The sequence below is a fragment of the Anolis sagrei genome, chromosome 1, assembly GCF_037176765.1.
Source record: "Anolis sagrei isolate rAnoSag1 chromosome 1, rAnoSag1.mat, whole genome shotgun sequence".
In the NCBI taxonomy this organism is placed as follows: domain Eukaryota; kingdom Metazoa; phylum Chordata; class Lepidosauria; order Squamata; family Dactyloidae; genus Anolis; species Anolis sagrei.
The window spans coordinates 177474806-177493841 of record NC_090021.1 but is presented as its reverse complement, the minus strand read 5'-3'; the positions used below and the strand labels follow the sequence as shown (position 1 = coordinate 177493841).

General features: G+C 42.7%; 1 protein-coding gene across 3 annotated transcripts in view; it reads right to left on the bottom strand.

Annotated features, from left to right (window-relative positions):
* The window catches only part of SATB2 (SATB homeobox 2), a 153605-nt gene extending 134872 nt beyond the window's left edge, over positions 1 to 18733 (bottom strand). For 2 of the 3 annotated variants that reach the window (XM_060781137.2, XM_060781117.2), the window contains exons 1-2: positions 13869 to 13936; positions 8336 to 8581 (exon numbers count right to left, since the gene is read on the bottom strand). In XM_060781137.2, coding sequence (XP_060637120.1) covers positions 8336 to 8519 — 184 coding nt within the window. In that variant the 5' untranslated portion in view covers positions 8520 to 8581; positions 13869 to 13936. Of the gene's footprint in view, positions 1 to 8335; positions 8582 to 13868; positions 13937 to 18602 lie in introns of those variants that run through there. The other variant, XM_060781127.2, reaches the window with a different exon arrangement.
* Between the last annotated feature and the right edge of the window lie 303 nt (positions 18734 to 19036).

Here is a 19036-nt window from a genome sequence, read left to right as displayed (position 1 = left end):
TATTCCTCCAGTGAACTCAGGAACACTTCCAAGCAACTATTCATATCACACCAAAAATCACTGCAATGCACTTCCTAATAAGTGCTTTTAGGGTTGTGGGTCGAATTGTTAACACTATATTGATCCATTAATTTTAATTTCCATTAATATGCATGCATTTCACATTTTGGATTCTGATAATACTAAATAAATCTTACAAAATGGCATCTTATAAACAAATCCAGAAAAATATAACAGTTCATATTAATGTTTCAAAGCCATTATGGTTATTACCTTCTGACTGTGGGACATTTTAAATTTACTTAAACGTGACATATAACATCAACAATAGAATATACTATGGTCAATAAAATGGCAAAATTACAAATATTTCAGAAAGCAGAACAACAGATTTGCATTAAACAGAACAAGTACTGAAATCACAGAGAAAAGCTATTGCCTTCTGAGAAGAAAGGATAGTTGACAAGCTAAGTGATTCCAGGATGTTTAAAAATAAAAACTGGTGCTATTGTTTTCTTTACATCTTTCTTTGTAATTCACTCTAATCAGAAATCATTATTATTCTTTCCCAGGTTTTCCTTTGGAAGATTTAGAATCCAGAAATGCATACAAATAAACTATGTTAAAAAGCTGTGTCATCCAATTATACGAATAAAAATAGAATATTCCAATAATATAATACGTAAGCAAATGAGCCTCTGTTGTTTGAACTAGCTTTCATTATCAAGAGATATTCAGCCCTTAATATGAATATGAATAATATGACACTGAACATTTATTATATATCTATTCCTTCTACAAAAAAAAAAATCACATAGTAGTACCAGCTGAGGGAAACTCATTTGCAAAGAAAGACTTCACTAGCAAAATACTTGTCCTCAAAGTATTTTCATACTAGGCTAAAAGTGGTCAGAAACTATATTCAACAAACTATACTTATACTGATCACACACTCAAAAGAAGTCCCAACTTGAACAATTAGCAGTGATTTCCCCAACTGTATGAAGGGATCACAACATGCTGGTAATTAATATGTTACAAATGCTAACTGTAATATGTCAGGCATTTTAGAAAGGTTATAAAGGTTATACTTAGGAGTAAACAACACTGAATTTAGAGGAATTAAATAAATATCTGTTAAGACTATACTGTGTATAATATGTAAGGCAATACAATGTAATCCTTACTTTCGTTGGAATAAGCCCCAGTGAACTCTGTAGGATTTATTCTGGATAAACATACATGGCTATTAGTCATGATGGCCTTTAGTCATGACAGACATATACATTTCCTCCAATACCAAACACAGTGTGCCTCAATACAGCAGTTGATGAGGTGCATGGGTAAAAGGGAGTTGTTGCATTTATGTCGTTTTCATTGGCATCCCATACAAAAGTAATGAACTGCTGTGTGAACAGAAAGCTAGACTGGAGAACCCTTTGTTTTTATTCATGATGACTCATGTTCTTATATGCAGCACTAAGCTGTAAGCCATTTTAATGGCAACATATAATACCATTTAAAATTTCTATAAGAGCATTCAGCCAGATAAAGAAATGTGTCTATTGTTAAATTCCTAAGAATTGGAAACAGTGGGTTAGATCCTGGCAGTGTCATGCTTAGAACAGATTCATTGCAATCAATGGGAATTGAGATTTAGTTATGTTTAACTTATGATTTCACTGGGTTGAAACCCGTTTGCCTGCTCTAAGCATGACTAAAGGCATCTACACTGATTATTTAATGTAATTTCAAGCTGGTATTGAAGAAAGTGGTTTCATTGGGCAGATGATTACTTAGGAAATTCTAGAATCAGGTTGAGGCCCAGATGGAGATTACACAAATGCACACTTTTGTGGGAGTTTGTTGCCTAGCCACCACAGTTTAAACATAGCTTCAAACTGCATTAAATTGTCTGTGTAGATTGAGCCTTGGCCTGACTTCAAAAGTAGACCTTCTGACTAAAACTTCTGTATTTAACCGATCTTTCAAATAGTATAGTGAAGTGGGTCTCAACCTTTGGTCCCCAAGGTGTTTTGGACTTCAGCTCCCACAATTCATAACAGCTGGTTGGGATTCTGGGAGTTGAAGTACAAAATATCTAGAGAGCCAACCAGAGGTTAAGAACTACTGGTATAGTATAACAAAGTTTGTTGTTTATTGCCTTATGACAGACAACAAAAGTGCCTCTTTACAATAAAACAGGATAGTAAGGCGAAAGATTTATACAATCTGAAGAGAAACCAGAGGATAGTAAAGATCCATTAAAGCATGTACACATCAGATTTCTGTTTAGATAAGAACCAATGAGTGCTTATATAGGTCTGGATCAATGATAAAGAACTTGATAACAAAAGATACATATCAGCCTTCCAACATCACTACAGAAATCAATTAGAATGTGTCAGGTATGATAGATATCCTTGCTGTCTAGACGCGATGGTGGTATCTGACATGTATACATTAGTTTATTTAACCAAAGTAAAAAAAAAACTTTATTCAAAAATACTGTTTAACATAACACAGTTTTTCAACAGTGGAGTAAACCACTTATTAAACTAGGTTATACCTGCCTGAGTCCATCACACCATCTCTTTCCTTTGAACATTAATAAAAGATATATACACACACACACACACACACACACATATGAAAAGTGAAGCCTCACAAATATAGATCCACTTTAATCAAGATTTTTAGAAATCTGACTTTCCTGGCCATTAATCATCCTTTTTCAAAACGCTTATGGAGCGAATTACTAACTGAGAAGGGCCGCCAATTCTAGTAAGTGAATGTTACCCAGCAGGGATATAAAGCTGTCAACACCACAGAGCTCTTGCTTGCTTTAACCTCTCTCCCAGGCATCATATGTGTTTTAAAGAGATATTCACCTTTTTTCTCACACACTTTTTACTATAAAAGCTGCCAATCATGAATATCCCAGTACTGCTGTTTTATTACATTGATGTTGAAAACAGGGCGCTTAGATAACTGCAGGAAGTGATTGAATGCCTAAGGCTGACTAGGTCGGCTAAAATTAATATTGTACACAGTACACAATTATTAACTTCTCAAGGCAAAAGACTTCTACCACACCCTGTTGAATTTTTTCTGTAAGATTTCTCAAGAGTTTTACATTTCTTCATAAATAACAAAAAAAGTGTAGCATCAGAATAGCTAATATGTATCAGCAATACTAGAGGATTCTGTAACATCATTTGCCATATTAAAAATGAAATGAACCAAAGTCATATCTTTGTAGGTGTTTCTTTTGGGGGGAGAGGAGGACATTATCATCAACAACAACAACTTATGTATGTCCTACACATACATCATTTAAATACACTGAAAAATACACTGTTTGACATTTTTGTACTGTTTTAATGGTTTTAATTCATAGTTATATGTTATTGATTTAGATGTGTTATGTATAGCTTTTATATGTATGTTCACTATTGAATTTTTGCCATTTATTATGTTGTACACTGCTTTGAGTCCCCACAGGGGTGAGAAAAGCAGTATAGAAATGCAATAAATAAATATAATAATCTTAATGTGTCTATGCAGTGTGAAAATTGATATGTTGTTAAGAAATAGTATATCACTATTTTTCTCCCAAGAGATGCAAAGTAACTATAGTCTCTTTGTGTAGCTAGACAGATGATAGAGATTATATGTAGTAGTGACTAACAATTAGAACTTTACGTAAACTAACAAAATGTGTCAGCTTCTGCCATTTTCAGTTGCTAAAAATGAGTTAATTTAAGCTGCCAGTATAGAACATTATCTCAGATGGTTGTGAAATATGATTTTTTTTTTCGTATCAGGAGCGACTTGAGAAACTACAAGTTGCTTCTAGTGTGAGAGAATTGGCTGTCTGCAAGGACATTGCCCAGGGGATGCCTGTGGGAGGCTTCTCTCATGTCCCTGCATGAAAAGCTGGAGCTCACAGATGGGAGCTCGCTCCGCTTCCTGGATTTGAACCGGTGACCTTTCAGTCAGCAGCTGTGCCGGCACAAATGTATTAAAAACCTATACAAATACGTATGAGAGTATATGAGTGTACTGTCTATATCTAAAAGCCTACTTATTAAAATGTCAGCAACTTTACTTAATTTTTCATTACATTTCAAATTTGGGAAATCTTTGCACTTTGCTCTGCACTAAATATTCCTTTAATGCAACTACAAGGCTTGTCATTACATTTTCATAAGCCAGTGATTTATACATCTGGCATTAATGTATCTTTTTGATATAATTAAGCGTTCTCACATTTAGAAAAAAATCAGATCCAAGTGGTTCCATGAAAAGAGGACATTTGTACTAATTTAGGATACTCTTGAAATCACAGAAACGTTCTCTGATACACATAATTCATAATTTGCTCTCAAAATGTGACCCAATGTTTAAAACGTCATTATAAAAAATACTCGAGAAGAATAGTAACAAAAGGCTTTTCACAAGATAGCTGCCTTAAAAGCTTTTCTAAAATAAAATGAAGATCAATTTGAGTCATTGCCTTATCAGGGTGGATTGGTTTAATTACTTCAGCATAGTACATTTAGCATATTACTCATCTAAGATGTAGATTTCCCCCCATTCTTGTCTTCTGTTCTGTTTTCAAGGCAAATACAAATATCTATTTGAAACTTAAAATTCAAGGAAAACTGCACGGCTAATTTCCTATTCAAATCTACTTGCACTGCATGTGAAACTAATCTCTTAGGATATGCCATTAAGAAACCAAAACCTTCTTTCGAAATGTAATACAGATTCTCCACTAACATCAGACATCATTGTGAACTCCTTTGGAGAAAACATTATAACAATTCAGAATTATATATGCCATAGTATAAATGTAATTCTTCCTGTTTCCCACACTGAATTTTAGCAAGCATCATATTAATGTGCACTTAAAAATACTTCTGAAGTGCCTCCAAATGCTTCTAAGCAGCCCCAATCTATTCCAGATTTAGCTAGCAACAAATTAGTAAATATTATTTGTCACTATGCTGGACAGAAACTTATGAAAGACTACGTACTTTCCCTTTTGTGCCTTAGAAAAGCACGACAGAGCAACAGAAATGCATTTAGCAAAGGTTTACAAGACAGCCTTAAACTTTTTTTTTACCCAGTATAAGCAATATATCCGCTATCTAACAATGCAAAGATAAATAAGACCAGGGAAAATAGAAAGCCTCAATGTGCAGTTTCTCAGCTGTCTTTAGCCATTGTTAACTCATTGCATAAGGGATCTTCAAAATACAGAGAAAATGCTACAATTCTTAAAATGGGTAGAATGACACACTGCTGAAATGCTATCAATCTGTCTTCAAACATATGAGGCTCCATAGGAAGAATGCTGCCTTGACAACATATCTTATGTTCTCCAGAACTATCCATTTCACTTTACAGAAAAGATTAGGGCCCCTTCCACACAGCTGAATAAAATCCCACAATATCTGCTTTGAACTGGGATATAGGGCAGTGTGGACTCAGATAACCCAGTTCAAAGCAGATATTGTGGGATTTTCTGCCTTGATATTCTGGGTTATATGGCCCTAGGTCTCATTACAAATTAACTCCAAAGATAAGATGGAGTTAAGAGGTGAAAGAAATAAGAATCATAACATTCGGAACTACTTTTTTAAAAAATAGCTGTATGTGTAATGTACTCGAATAATTTAGGTCACTCCGCAAGTTAATAGCATCCAGAAAATAAGTCATAATTGTATATACAGTTCACAATACCTGTATCAATGCTAAAAATATAAATCTGTAGCAACTGTACTTTTGCTTGAGGAAGAATGGAGATACAACTAAATTACATATGTATGTATTTAGCAATATATTCTACTAGTTCCTACAAAATGCTCACTTCATTATTTTGGAAGAACAAATCTCAGGATGCCATCACATAACTCTCCCCCCCCCCCCCCACACTTTCCTTTGGGTCAAAGGTTAAGATGTGTAGATTTCTTTTTATCTGCATACAGTCTTAGCTACTGAAATAATTAAGTTACTTAATTACTAAGGCCCCTTCCACACAGCTGACTAATACCCCTGCCTTAAACTGGATTATATGACAGTGTGGACTCAGGGCCCTTCCACACATTCCTATAACCCAGAATATCAAGGCAGAACAATCCCACAATATCTGCTTTGAACTGGTCTATCTGAGTCCACACTAACATATATTCCAGTTCAGAGCAGGTAATGTGGGACTTTATTTAGCTGTGTGGAAGGGATCACAGATAACCCAGTTCAAAGCAGATACTGTGGGATTTTCTGCCTTGATATTCTGGATTATAGGACTGTGTGGAGGTGCCCTGAGTAATACTATGACATGCTTTTAAAAAGATGGAAAATTGACCTCTAATTTCAGTGTGTCTTGAGTCCTTAACAAAGGTGCAAAATATCTCAAAATAATGCCCTTTGCCCTCTTTGCCCCCTTCTACACTGTCCTATATCCAAGGATCTGGTCCTGGATTATCTGCTCTGAACTGGATTATATGAGTCTACACTGCCAGATAATCCTCGATCGGATTCTGATATACAGGGCAATGTAGATCCAGATTTTAACACAGCTCCATAACTATTCTGTGGAGGAAGCAAGCCCCACTGAAGTCAGCACAGCATTCTTTTCAGAGTAGACCAGCATAGCACTATCAAGCACAGCCTGAGGGCCCTTCTACACAACCATATAACCCAGAATATCAAGGCAGGAAATCCCACAGTATCTGCTTTGAACTGGATTATCTGAGTCCACACTGCCATATATTCCAGTTCAAAGCAGTTCATGTGAGATTTTACTCAGCTGTGTGGAAGGGGCCTACCTCTCCTTGTGAAGATAAAAAGCAAGGTGTAAATAAACATAATAATTGCTATTTATTATTATTATTATTAACTATTAATAATAATAATAATAATAATAATAATAATAATAAGACAACACACGATCCTACACTTTAGAGTATTTAGTGTTTCTGGCCTTTTTGGGCCCATCCACACAGCCCCATATAATCCAGAATATCAAGGCAGAAAATCCCACAATATCTGCTTTGAATTGGGTTGCCTGACTCCACACTGCCATATATTCCAGTTCAAAGCAGATAATGTAGGATTTTATTCGGCTGTGTGGAAGGGGCGTTGGTTAGGGTTATCTGTGCCCACACTTAAATAATGTGGGGATTTCCTGCCTTTAAATTCTGGGATATAGGGCTGTGTGGAAGGGCCCTGGGTTATCCGAGTCCTGACTGCCATATATCCTAGTTCAAAACAGATAATGTGGGATTTTATTCAGCTGTGAGGAGGGAATCTGAGTTGCTAAAGCAGGGACTTCTTTGCCATTAGTTCCAGAAGGAACCCCTTCAGAAGACTCCTCCATGCTCCCCAGAGTGTGGTGGAGGCTCCTTCTTTGGAGGCCTTTAAACAGAGGCTGGATCATGCCCAACGTTTATTTTTTAATCTTTAAACTATTACATTTGGCCCGGCCATAGGTTTTTACGTCCTTGTGTGTTACTGTTTATTGGTTATTGTTTATTTGTGATTTATATTAATTGTATTCTATTTATTGTTTTAGTTTATTGCTTTGTTTATTGCTGTACTGTTGGGCTTGTCCTCATGAAAGCTGCTCCGAGTCCCTTGGGGAGATGGTGGCAGGGTATAAATAAAGTATTATTATTATTATTATTATTATTATTATTATTATTATCTGTGGTGGGGGGTGCTTTGAATGCAATTTCCCTGCTTCTTGGCAGAAAAGGGTTAGACTGGATGGCCCATGAGGTCTCTTCCAACTCTATGATTCTACTGGGAGAGCCGTTCAGCAGTGGAACTCTCTGCCCCGGAGTGTGGTGGAGGCTCCTTCTTTGGAAGCTTTTAAACAGAGGCAGGATGGCCATCTGTCGGGGGTGCTTTGAATGCAATTTCCCTGCTTCTTGGCAGAAGGGGGTTGGACTGGATGGCCCATGAGGTCTCTTCTAACTCTAGGATTCTATGATTCTATGAAAAACACCACTTCCATGCTGCATTGTGGCCTGACAGGTTTTGTTAACTGCTTTGGGGCTGAACTTTGGCACCAGAGCCTGCCATTCCGAAGTTGGGTCATCCTACCACCACCAAACCCCGCTGTTTATGATTGAACTTCCTCACCTACGAGGAACATTTGAACAACTTGAAAGCTTTCCAGGAAAACAAACAAACAGCTAGAACCTCTGGACAAGCCATCCAACCCCTGGTCCTGAGTGGCCAAAACATGCCACCTTCTGCCTAAAGGCCGTTGAGCCACAGCGAGAGGGAAGCAAGGCCAAAGGAAGCCAAGGGGTTGCCTTACCTCCCACGGACTTGGCCATGGCGCCGTTGGGCCTCCCTCGGGCCCCCACGGGGCTGCCGTTCTGCTCCAGCCGGGCCACTTTGGCCGGAGGCGGCAAGGGCGGGGGCCCTTTGAGGTCCGGGCTGCCGCTGCCCCGGTCGGGGCTGTCCCTCAGGCAGGAGGGGCTCTCGCTTCTCCGGTCCATGCTGCTCGGCGGCGGCGGCGACACGGTTCCCACGGGCAGATCGCAGTAGAAGGAGCAAGGACCTGCAAGGAGGGGAGGAAGGAGGAAAGACTTCAGCCACGCTCCACGAGGGCGCCTCCAGCCACCTGCATTGATTGACTGGTTGGAGAGCTGCCTCCAACTTTCCCTTCGCACTTGACTTGCCAAGAGGCGTCCGAGCAGAGAAAGGCTCTTCGTCTTCACACAAGTTGGCCATTCCTTGCAGAGAACCCGGGCTAGTTCCATGCCCCGAAGGCAACTCCACGTAGCCATATAACCCTGAAGCCCTGGCCAGGTGAAAGCCACCCTCTGCGCCCTTTTCCACCCCCTCTTGCCAACTTTCCCCAAAGCGTTTAGGGAGCACAACCCCAAATCCCTTCAACACAGCCCAGAATATCAAGGCAGAAAATCCCACAATATCTGCTTTGAACTGGGTTATCTGAGCCCATACTGCCATATATCCTATTTCAAAGCAGATAATGTAGGGTTTTATTCAGTTGTGTGATGCCGGGGCCAAAAAATCCAATGGGATGTTGGCATGCATAGTGTCTAGATCCAGGGAAGTAATGCTACCCCTCTATTCTGTCTTGGTTAGACCACACCTGGAATATTGTGTCCCATTCTGGGCACCACAATCGAAGAGAGATATTGACAAGCTGGAATGTGACTAAAATGATCAAGAGTCTGGAGAACAAGCCCTATGAGGAGCGGTTTAAGGAGCTGGGCATGTTTAGCCTGAAGAAGGCTGAGGGGAGACATGATGTTGTTCATTCCGACCTCTCCGACTCTTTGTGACCTCATGGAGCAGCCCACGCCAGAGCTCCCTGTCGGCCGTCACCACCCCCAGCTCCTTCAAGGTCAGTCCAGTCACTTCAAGGATGCCATCCATCCATCTTGCCCTTGGTTGGCCCCTCTTCCTTTTGCCTTCCACTTTCCCCACCTATAAATACGTCAGGGAAAGTCATAGGGAGGAGGGAGCAAGCTTGTTTTCTGCCGCAGAATAATGGCTTCAAACTACAAGAGAGGAGATTCCATCTGAATATGAGGAAGAACTTCCTGACTGTGAGAGCCGTTCAGCAGTGGAACTCTCTGCCCCGGAGTGTGGTGGAGGCTCCTTCTTTGGAAGCTTTTAAACATAGGCTGATGGCCATCTGTCGGGGGTGCTTTGAGTGCGATTTTCCTGCTTCTTGGCAGAATGGGGTTGGACTGGATGGCCCACGAGGTCTCTTCCAACTCTATGATTCTATGACCCCTTTTAAATTGCCATATAAAATCCAGATTGTCTACTTTGAACTCGATTATATAGCAGTAAAAGGTAAAGGTTGTCCCCTGACATTAAGTCCAATCATGTCTGACTGGGGTGTGGTGCTCATCTCCATTTCTAAGGCGAAGAGCCGGTGTTGTCCGTAGACACCTCCAAGGTCATGTGGCCGGCATGACTGCACGGCGCGCCGTTACCTTATATAGCAGTACAGACTCATATAATGCAGTTCAAAGCAGATAATGTGGATTGTCCGTTTTGGTAATCTGGATTATACGGCAGTGTTGAAGCCCCCCCCCCCCCTCCCGCACAAGGCACCAAATCACCTCCGATCTTAGTCATCTCTGGATACTGCCTGGATAGGAGACCGCCCAAAAGATCTGGCCCAAACATCCTCCTCTAAGGCTAGATCTTGGGCCCTTCCACACAGCTCTATATCCCAGAATATCAAGGCAAACATCCCAGGATCTGACATCAGATCCTGGGACATAGGGGCAGTGTAGAGGCCCTTCCACACAGCCATATCACCCAGAATATCAAGGCGGAAAATCCCACAATGTCTGCTTTTATCTGAGTCCACACTGACTGCCATATATTCGAGTTCAAAGCAGATAATGTGGGATTTTCTGCCTTTATGTTCTGAGATACATGGCTGTGTGGAAGGGTTCCTACACTGTCTCTATATCCCAGGATCTGATGGCAGATTATCTGCTTTAGAGTGGAGGACATGAGTCCACACTGCTAGATAAACTGGGATAAACAGATCATCTGGGGGTCTTTCTACGCAGCTGAATAAAGTCCCACGTTCTCTGTTTTGAACTGTGGACTCAGATATCCCAGTTCGAAGCAGATATTGTGGGATTTTCTGTCTTGATATCCTGCGTTATATGGCTGTGTGGAAGGGCCCTGGGATCAGATCCTGGGATTATAGGGCAATGTAGATCCAGCCTAAGAAAACCCTAAGGTGAGAAGCAATACCAGGTATAAGCACACACCTTTGCGTGCCTCGGTTGCTTCTTGGATTTATAGAGACCCTCATATGCCACATACACACACACACACAAACGAACAACTTTCCCTCTTGCTCTTGTTAGGAAACAACACAAATCGAGGAAGAGGCGTGAAAGTGGGAAATATTGCCGAAGTGGGAAGTAGTTTTCCAAACGGTGCGACGGTGAGGTGGGTTTGGAGGAAAAGGAGGCAAACTCCATCCTAACTAAGGACGCTTCGAGGTGGACCCCCATCCTTCCCCTTACAAACTCTTACAAAATACACCATGGGTTTTTTAAAGGAGTTTTAAAGAATTCGGGAATTGAAGCTAATAATAATAATAATAATAATTATTATTATTATTATTATTATTATTCTATTGTTATTATCGTCGAAGGCTTTCATGGCCGGAATCTCTAGGTTGCTGCGAGTTTTTTGGGCTGTATGGCCATGTTCCAGAAGCATTCTCTCCTGACGTTTCGCCCACATCTATGATAGGCATCCTCAGAGGTTATGAGGATTGTTATTATTATTATTATTAGATACACAACAAGATTAGTACACAGGAAATAAGATCACTATGCTGGCTTTTGTATTGGATCACACGTCGGACATTTCCCAAGTGTCTAGGAGTGTGTGATGTATCTGCGAATAATGCGTGCAGATCCCAGTAAGGTGGTAATCTTAGATGGTAATCTTGTCAGCCCCGATTGTGTTTAAATGCAGGCCAAGGTCTTTAGGCACTGCACCCAGTGTGCCGATCACCACTGGGACCACCTTTATTGCCTTGTGCCAGAGTCTTTGCAGTTCGAGAGTCAGAGTTATTATTATTATTATTATTATTATTATTATTACATACAAGATTAGTACACAGGAAATAAGATCACTATGTTGGCTTTTGTATTGGATCACGTCAGACACTTCCCAGGTGTCTAGGGCTATGTGATGTATTATTATTATTATTATTATTATTATTATTAGAGACAAAACAAGATTAGTACACAGCAAATAAGATCACTATGCTGGCTTTTGTATTGGATCACTTGTCAGAGACTTCCCAAGTGTCTAGGACTGTGTGATGTATTATTATTACTATTATTATTATTGCCGAAGGCTTTCATGGCCGGAATCACTGGGTTGCTGTGAGTTTTCCGGGCCGTATGGCTATGTTCCACACAACCTCTGAGGATGCCTGCCATAGATGTGGGCGAAACGTCAGGAGAGAATGCTTCTGGGACATAGCCATACAGCCTGGAAAACTCACAGCAACCCAATATAAAACAGGAACATCTTTCCCACATCCTTTAAAATGAGGTTCACTTCCCAAGTGTCTAGGACTATGTGATTTATTATTATTATTACTATTACTATTGTTATTACTATTATTATTGCTGAAGGCTTTCATGGCCGGAATCACTGGGTTGCTGTGAGTTTTCCGAGCTGTATGGCCATGTTCCACACAACCTCTGAGGATGCGTACCATAGATGTTGGTGAAACGTCAGGAGAGAATGCTTCCATACAGCCTGGAAAACTCACAGCAACCCAGTATAAAACAGGAACATCTTTCCCACATCCTTTAAAATGAGGTTCACTTCCCAAGTTGTCTAGGACTATGTGATTTATTATTATTATTATTATTATTATTATTATTACTATTAATATTACTATTATTATTATTGCTGAAGGCTTTCATGGCCGGAATCACTGGGTTGCTGTGAGTTTTCCAGGCTGTATGGCCATGTTCCACACAACTGAGGATGCCTGCCATAGATGTGGGCGAAACGTCAGGAGAAAATGCTTCTGGGACATGGCCTTACAGCCTGGAAAACTCACAGCAACCCAGTATAAAACAGGAACATCTTTCCCACATCCTTTACAATGAGGTTCACTTCCCAAGTGTCTAGGATTATGTGATTTATTATTATTATTAATATTACTATTACTATTACTATTATTATTATTGCTGAAGGCTTTCATGGCCGGAATCACTGGGTTGCTGTGAGTGTTCCGGGCCGTATGGCCATGTTCCACACAACTGAGGATGCCTGCCATAAATGTGGGCGAAACGTCAGGAGAGAATGCTTCTGGGACATGGCCATACATCCTGGAAACAGTATAAAACAGGAACATCTTTCCCACATCCTTTAAAATGAGGTTCACTTCCCAAGTGCCTAGGACTATGTGATTTATTATTATTATTATTAATAATAATAATACTAATAATACTATTACTATTATTATTATTGCTGAAGGCTTTCATGGCCGGAATCACTGGGTTGCTGTGAGTTTTCCAGGCTGTATGGCCATGTTCCACACAACTGAGGATGCCTGCCATAGATGTGGGCGAAACGTCAGGAGAAAATGCTTCTCGAACCTGGCCATATAGCCTGAAAAACCTACAACAACCCAGTGATTCCGGGCATGAAAGCCTTTGGCAATAATAATAATAATAATAATAATAATAATAATAATAATACATCACATAGTGATGGAAAGTGTCTGACATGTGATCCTATACAAAATATTATTATTATAATCTCAATTAATTAAAGCTCCGAAGGGAAGAAGGGGGGAAAGATCTCGTCCTCAGGCAATAATAATAATAATAATAATAATAATAATAATAATACATCACATAGTCCTAGACACTTGGGAAGTGTTTGACATGTGACCCAATACAAAATATTATTATTAGAATGTAAATTAATTAAATACAGGTTTGCTCCGAAGGGAAGAAGGGGGAAAAGATCTCGTCCTCGGGGCTTCCCTTTTCCTCTGCCTCCAGCCAGCAATTGGCAGGTCGGTTCGATATTTTTGTGCTATCTCAAGCAGATTGTGTTTTCAAGCTTGACTACACAACGGGAGGGGGGGGGGGATAGGATGGGAAAGACGCCTCGGAGAGAGAGAGAGAGAGAGAAACAAACACATGAAATCAATGGAGATGTTAACACGAGAAGCCGGAATACTTTCAAGCTAGGACAAGGCTGAATCCTTATGCTTCTCTGATCACAAAGTCCATCTTCCTTTCCAGAGTTTGGAAGCACTTTTGGGGGGTAATTCTTTTTCCCGGAGTACTTACTGCTTATGGTGTGTCCGTAACTTGGCCGAGTTGGGCTCTGTCCATGGATCAAAAGTAGAGAATCCAGGGTGGAAAGTTGCCTGGTTTCCTCTTCCTGGTCGGCTTGGTTTCCAATGCCCTGCCGCCTCGACTCCAGGCGTTTGTTGGTATGGATTGTGGTCGGGAAGGGAGCGAGAAAGGAAACGTCCCCTCGGGAAGGCTGGCGGAAGTTGGAAGGAGGAGAAGGCGAGGTGGGAAGAGAAGAGAGTCCTGGGATCCGGAGGGAAGAAGAGGAGGAAGGAAGGAAGGGAAGGAGGAGGGAGGGGAAAGAGGGAGGAGGGGGCAGGACCCGATCTCGCCCACCTTCGGCAAAAGAGGGGAGAAGGAGGGGGAGGAGGAGAGGGGTGGGGAGGTTGCCTCTAAAGAGGGGGCTGCTGTCCCAGAGGAAGAGGAGGAGGAGAAGACGGAGGGAGAGAAGCTGAGGAAGCAGCAGGAGAAGCAGCAGAAGGAGAAGCCTCTCAGTCAGTCTTCTTCTTGCGTTGAGTCATCCAGCAAAGTGAGTGAGTCCTTTTCCTAGGGTTGTCCTTCCTGAAGAGGGAGGGGGGTGTTGTTGGTGTCCTCCTCCTCTTCTTCCTCTTCCTCCTCCTCTTCTTCCTCTTCCTCCCGCCTCTTTGCAATCCCAAAATCACAGCCCTGCTTCCTGTTCTTCCCCTCCTCCTTTTCTCTCTCTTCTTCTCCTCCTCCTCTAAAACCAAAGAGGAGTCGATCCCCCCCCAAGAGAGAGAGAGAGGAGCCCCAATGGCAGGAAATCAAAGCCCACGCGCTGTAGATAATAATTAAATGGGGGGCACGCGGTTCCACGCAAGCACGCGCGGGCGGGACACAAACCAAAAGGACTGAGGAAGGAGGGAGGGAAAGGGGAGGCGGCGAAGGAGGGAGGGGAGGCGGTGAAGGGAACAGCGCGCGGCCATTCCCCGACTCCTCCCGCCTCTCTCTCTCTCTCTTCCCAATTGGCGGTGCTGTTGCTGCTTCTGCGGCAAAACAAACGCACATGGCGGACCCTTTTCCTCCTCTCATCCTCCTTTAAGCGAAAGGGGAAAAAAGAGGGGAGGGAATAGTAGGAATGGGGGAAGAGAGGAAGGTAACGGTCTCTGAGGGATGAGGAGGAGGAGGAAGGGGGAAGCGAGCGCGCGCACGTGCCGAGGGAGTGAGAGAAAAAATAGGAGGTCGCGTGCCTCCTTCTCCTGCGCGCGCCGCGAGAATGCATTGAAACAGGCAGGCTGGCAGGTCGCGCGACCCGGCTGAGGAAAAGGGGGCGGGGCTTTGCTGAGGAGAGGACCCGGACCCTCATTCATTTCGACAAAGGGGAGAGGGGGAGAATGAGAGATTGGGAAAGCAGCCTCCGCCTGCGCGCGCTTTAGTGTTGTCAGTGTGAAGCAACTACCGCCACGAGCCTTGTCTCGAGAAGATGATGAAGAGCGGGCTCCTTCGGCGCTTCCCAGGCGCCGCACTCTGAATTGAAGCCGCGCGGCGGAGCCAGTTTGTTAAGGTGGCCCAGAGAGAAAACCCTCCTCCTCCTCCTCTTTTCCCCCGCTTTTTTCCCCTTCTTCTTCTTCACTTCCTTCCTGGAAAAAAGACCCGACTTTTCTCCCTCCGTCCTGCCAACTAGTTCGGGAAAGAGCCCCTACTGCGCCGTTTTGGCCGGGCTGCCTTAAGAGAGCCCGCTTGGACGGTGGCGCCCGAGGGTCAAAAAGGGAGAGGTGTTTCGAGACAACCCTCCTTCAGGCGCCTTTGGGTTCTGTCGCCCGGCGTTCTGTTCTAATAAAGAAACTATAAAGGTCTCTTCCAGACAGCTAAATAAAATCCCACATTCTCTGCTTTGAACTGGGATCACAGGGGTGATTTGAATGCAATATTCCTGCTTCTTGGCAGGGGGTTGGACTGGATGGCCCATGAGGTCTCTTCCAACTCTTTGATTCTATGATTCTATCTATGATAGTGTGGACTCAGATAACCCAGTTCAAAGCAGATATTGTGTTTTTTTTTTCGGTCAACAAGTTCAGCAGCTCAGCGCTTTAATCCACTGCGCGGGGGCGTGAGCTCCCCCTGTCAGCCCCAGCTTCTGACAACTTAGCAGTTCGAAAACATGCAAATGTGAGTAGATCAATAGGTACCGCTCTGGAGGGAAGGTAACGGCGCTCCATTCAACCATGACCTTGGAGTTGTCTATGGACAACGACTTGGAAATGGAGATGAGCACCAACCCCTAGAGTCAGACACGACTGGACTTAAAAGTCAGGGGAAAACCTTTATCTATTGTGGGTTTTTTTCTGCCTTGATATTCTGGGTTATATGGTTGTGTGGAAGGGCCCTAAGGCTGGATCTACACTGCCATATTATGCATTTCGTAGGTACTGCATTATATGGTCACTGTAGACCCATATAATGCAGCTTGAACTGTGGAGGCCCATGGGATACAGTTGGGACTGTGGAAGAGCCCTATAACTGCATCATTTCAGCAGTGTATCCCCAGCCTCAGTTTGGGAAAGTGAAGGAGACACATGGACAGAAGCAAAGAGCCCTTAAACGCATAGTTTATTATTACCAAGAAAATGGGGGATCGGTCTGGAGAAAATCCCCGGCATTAAAAGTATCACCACATTGTTAGAAGTGTTGTTATAATGTTGCTATTAACTTCAGGACAGTTGTGGAAAAAGGGGAGAGAGACCAATCTGGTTTCTTTCCCCTCCTTGTCTTTTCACACTGGGACCCTTTTCCACACAATAAAACCCTACATTATCTGCTTTGAACTGAAATATATGGCAGTTTGGACTCAGATAACCCACTTCAAAGCAGTTATTGTGGATTTTCTGCCTCGATATTCTGGATTATAGGGCCCTGGGATTGTGCTCTCTTAACGATTTGGGGGAAACCCTCCACAGTTGGCAAGAGGGGGTGGAAAATGGGCTTTCACCTCGCCAGGGCTTTGCTTCAGTTGGAAACACGACCCTTTACCCACCCACCCCCTTCCAAAAAAGCAACCTCTCTATCTGCCTGTTGCTTTGGAGGAAGGCCAAGGGGAGACTGGCTACTTCTTGGGGGTCCAGGCTCTACGGGGAAGCTCCCCTGGAAGCGGCGGCATTTTCTCCAAAGGAAGATCAGAGGTTACACAGAGGGGTCGTTTTCCTTCCTTCCTTTCTCTCTCTCTGCTTTCTCCCACCCTCCCACTCCCCGTCTTCCTCCTTCTTTCAGTTTCGTCCCGCTCTAGGAACTGTTGCTAGCCGGCAGCCTGGGAAATCCGGAGAAAACCCCGATCAGGGTAAGCGATTCACTCCATATGATCTCTATTTGAAATCGGGGTAGATACCCACCCCTCTGGAGCAAAGCAGATGCCCACTGTATTGTAGTTCGGCAAAGCAACTTCCTTCTTCTTCTTTTCCTTCTCCTCCTCCTCTACCCCTTCATATTCTTTTCTTACTCCTCTCCCTCTACCCCTTCTTCTTCCCCTTACCCCTTTTTATTATCCTTTTCTTCTTCCTCTTCTTCGCCTTCCCCTTTTATCCTTTTCTTCTTCCCCTTCTTCTTCTTCTTCTTCTTCCCCTTTTTATTATCTTTTTCTTCTTTCCCTTCCCCTTCCTCTTCGTTACTTTTATTATCCTTTTATTCTTCCCCTTCTTCTTCTTTCCCTTCATTGTCTTCCCCTTTTTATTATCCTTTTCTTCTTCTTCTTCGTCCCTTTTATTCTTTTCTTCTTCCCCTTCATTTCCCCCCTTTTATTATCCCTTTCTTCTTTCCCTTCCCCTTCTTCTTCGTCCCTTTTATTATTCTTTTCTACTTCTCTGTCTTCCCCTTTTATCCTTTTCTTCTTCTCCTTCCCCTTCTTCTTCTTCTTCCCCTTCTTCTTCTTCTTCCCCTTTTATTATCTTCTTCTTCCCCTTCCTCCTCTTCTTCTTCCCTTTTCTTCTTCTTCTTCTCCTTCATTTTCCCCTTTTTATTATCCTTTTCTTCTTTCCCTTCCCCTTCTTCTTGGTCCCTTTTATTATCCTTTTCTACTTCTTCCTCTTCCCCTTTTATCCTTTTCTTTTTCCCCTTCTTCTTCCCCTTCATTTTCTTCCTCCTTTTATTATCCTTTTCTTCTTTCTTCTTTCCCTTCTTTCTCTTCTTTGTCTGCTTCTTCCCTTTTATTATCCTTTTCTTCTTCCCCTTCCTCTTTTTCTTCGCTTTCCCCTTCTTTTTTTACTATTCTTTTCTTCTTCCCCTTCTTTTTCTTCCCCTTTTTATCCTTTTCTTCTTCCCCTTCTTCTTATTCCCCTTTTCATTATCCTTTTCTTCTTACCTTTCCTCCTCCTTCCCCCTTTTTTATATATTTTTTCTTCCTCCCCTTCTTCTTATCCTAATTTTCTTCTGCCCCTTCTTCCCCATCTCCTCTTCCTTTTGAAAGGGCTCTACCTATCTCCACGAGGACCTTCCTCTTCAGGAGGAGGAGGAGGGGGGAGCGAGGAGGAAGCGGAGGTCGAGAGGGAGCGTCCGGTTGACCTTTGGCCGCTCGCGACCTGCCCGCCGAGGGGCTTCTTCTTCCCTGCGCCGTTTCTTTGAGCGTTTCCTAGAGTTTTCCACGGTTCGGGGAAATCGGAGAAATCACCGCGGAGGGCAGGAAATGCGGATCCTTGGGGCGGGAGCTGGCTTGCCCCGAAGCCCCTTCTGCAGAGTTTCCTCCTCCAATTCCAAAAGCAGTCTTGGCAACCTTTCTCTTACCTTTATGGCTGGGTTCTGCTGGGACTCTTGGTGGGTTTGTGGCGTCCTTCTCTGAGTTTGGAAGTGCAGATCTTTCCCCGTTTCTTGGGCGCACGAGCTTCTTAATTGAGCTCTTTTCGAAAGCCCTCCTAATTGCCACTTGGTCACTTTTTTCGGGGTTTTTGTTTTGTTTTGTTTTGTTTTGTTTTTTGTCAAAGTGGCAGGTCTCAGCCTCCTTTGCAGGGAAGGCGGCGGGATTGTTAACAACTGATTCATATTTCATGCAGCGTTAATATTTTATCAAGATTTTAGCGAAACTATCGATTCTAAATTATTCAGCCGCTCCCAGGATCATTTTGAATAATGCATACAATTAAACACATATTGAAAATGGTTTGCAAGGGGCTTGTAACAACAAAACCAAGCGATCCAAAAGTTTGGAGCCACGGAAATGC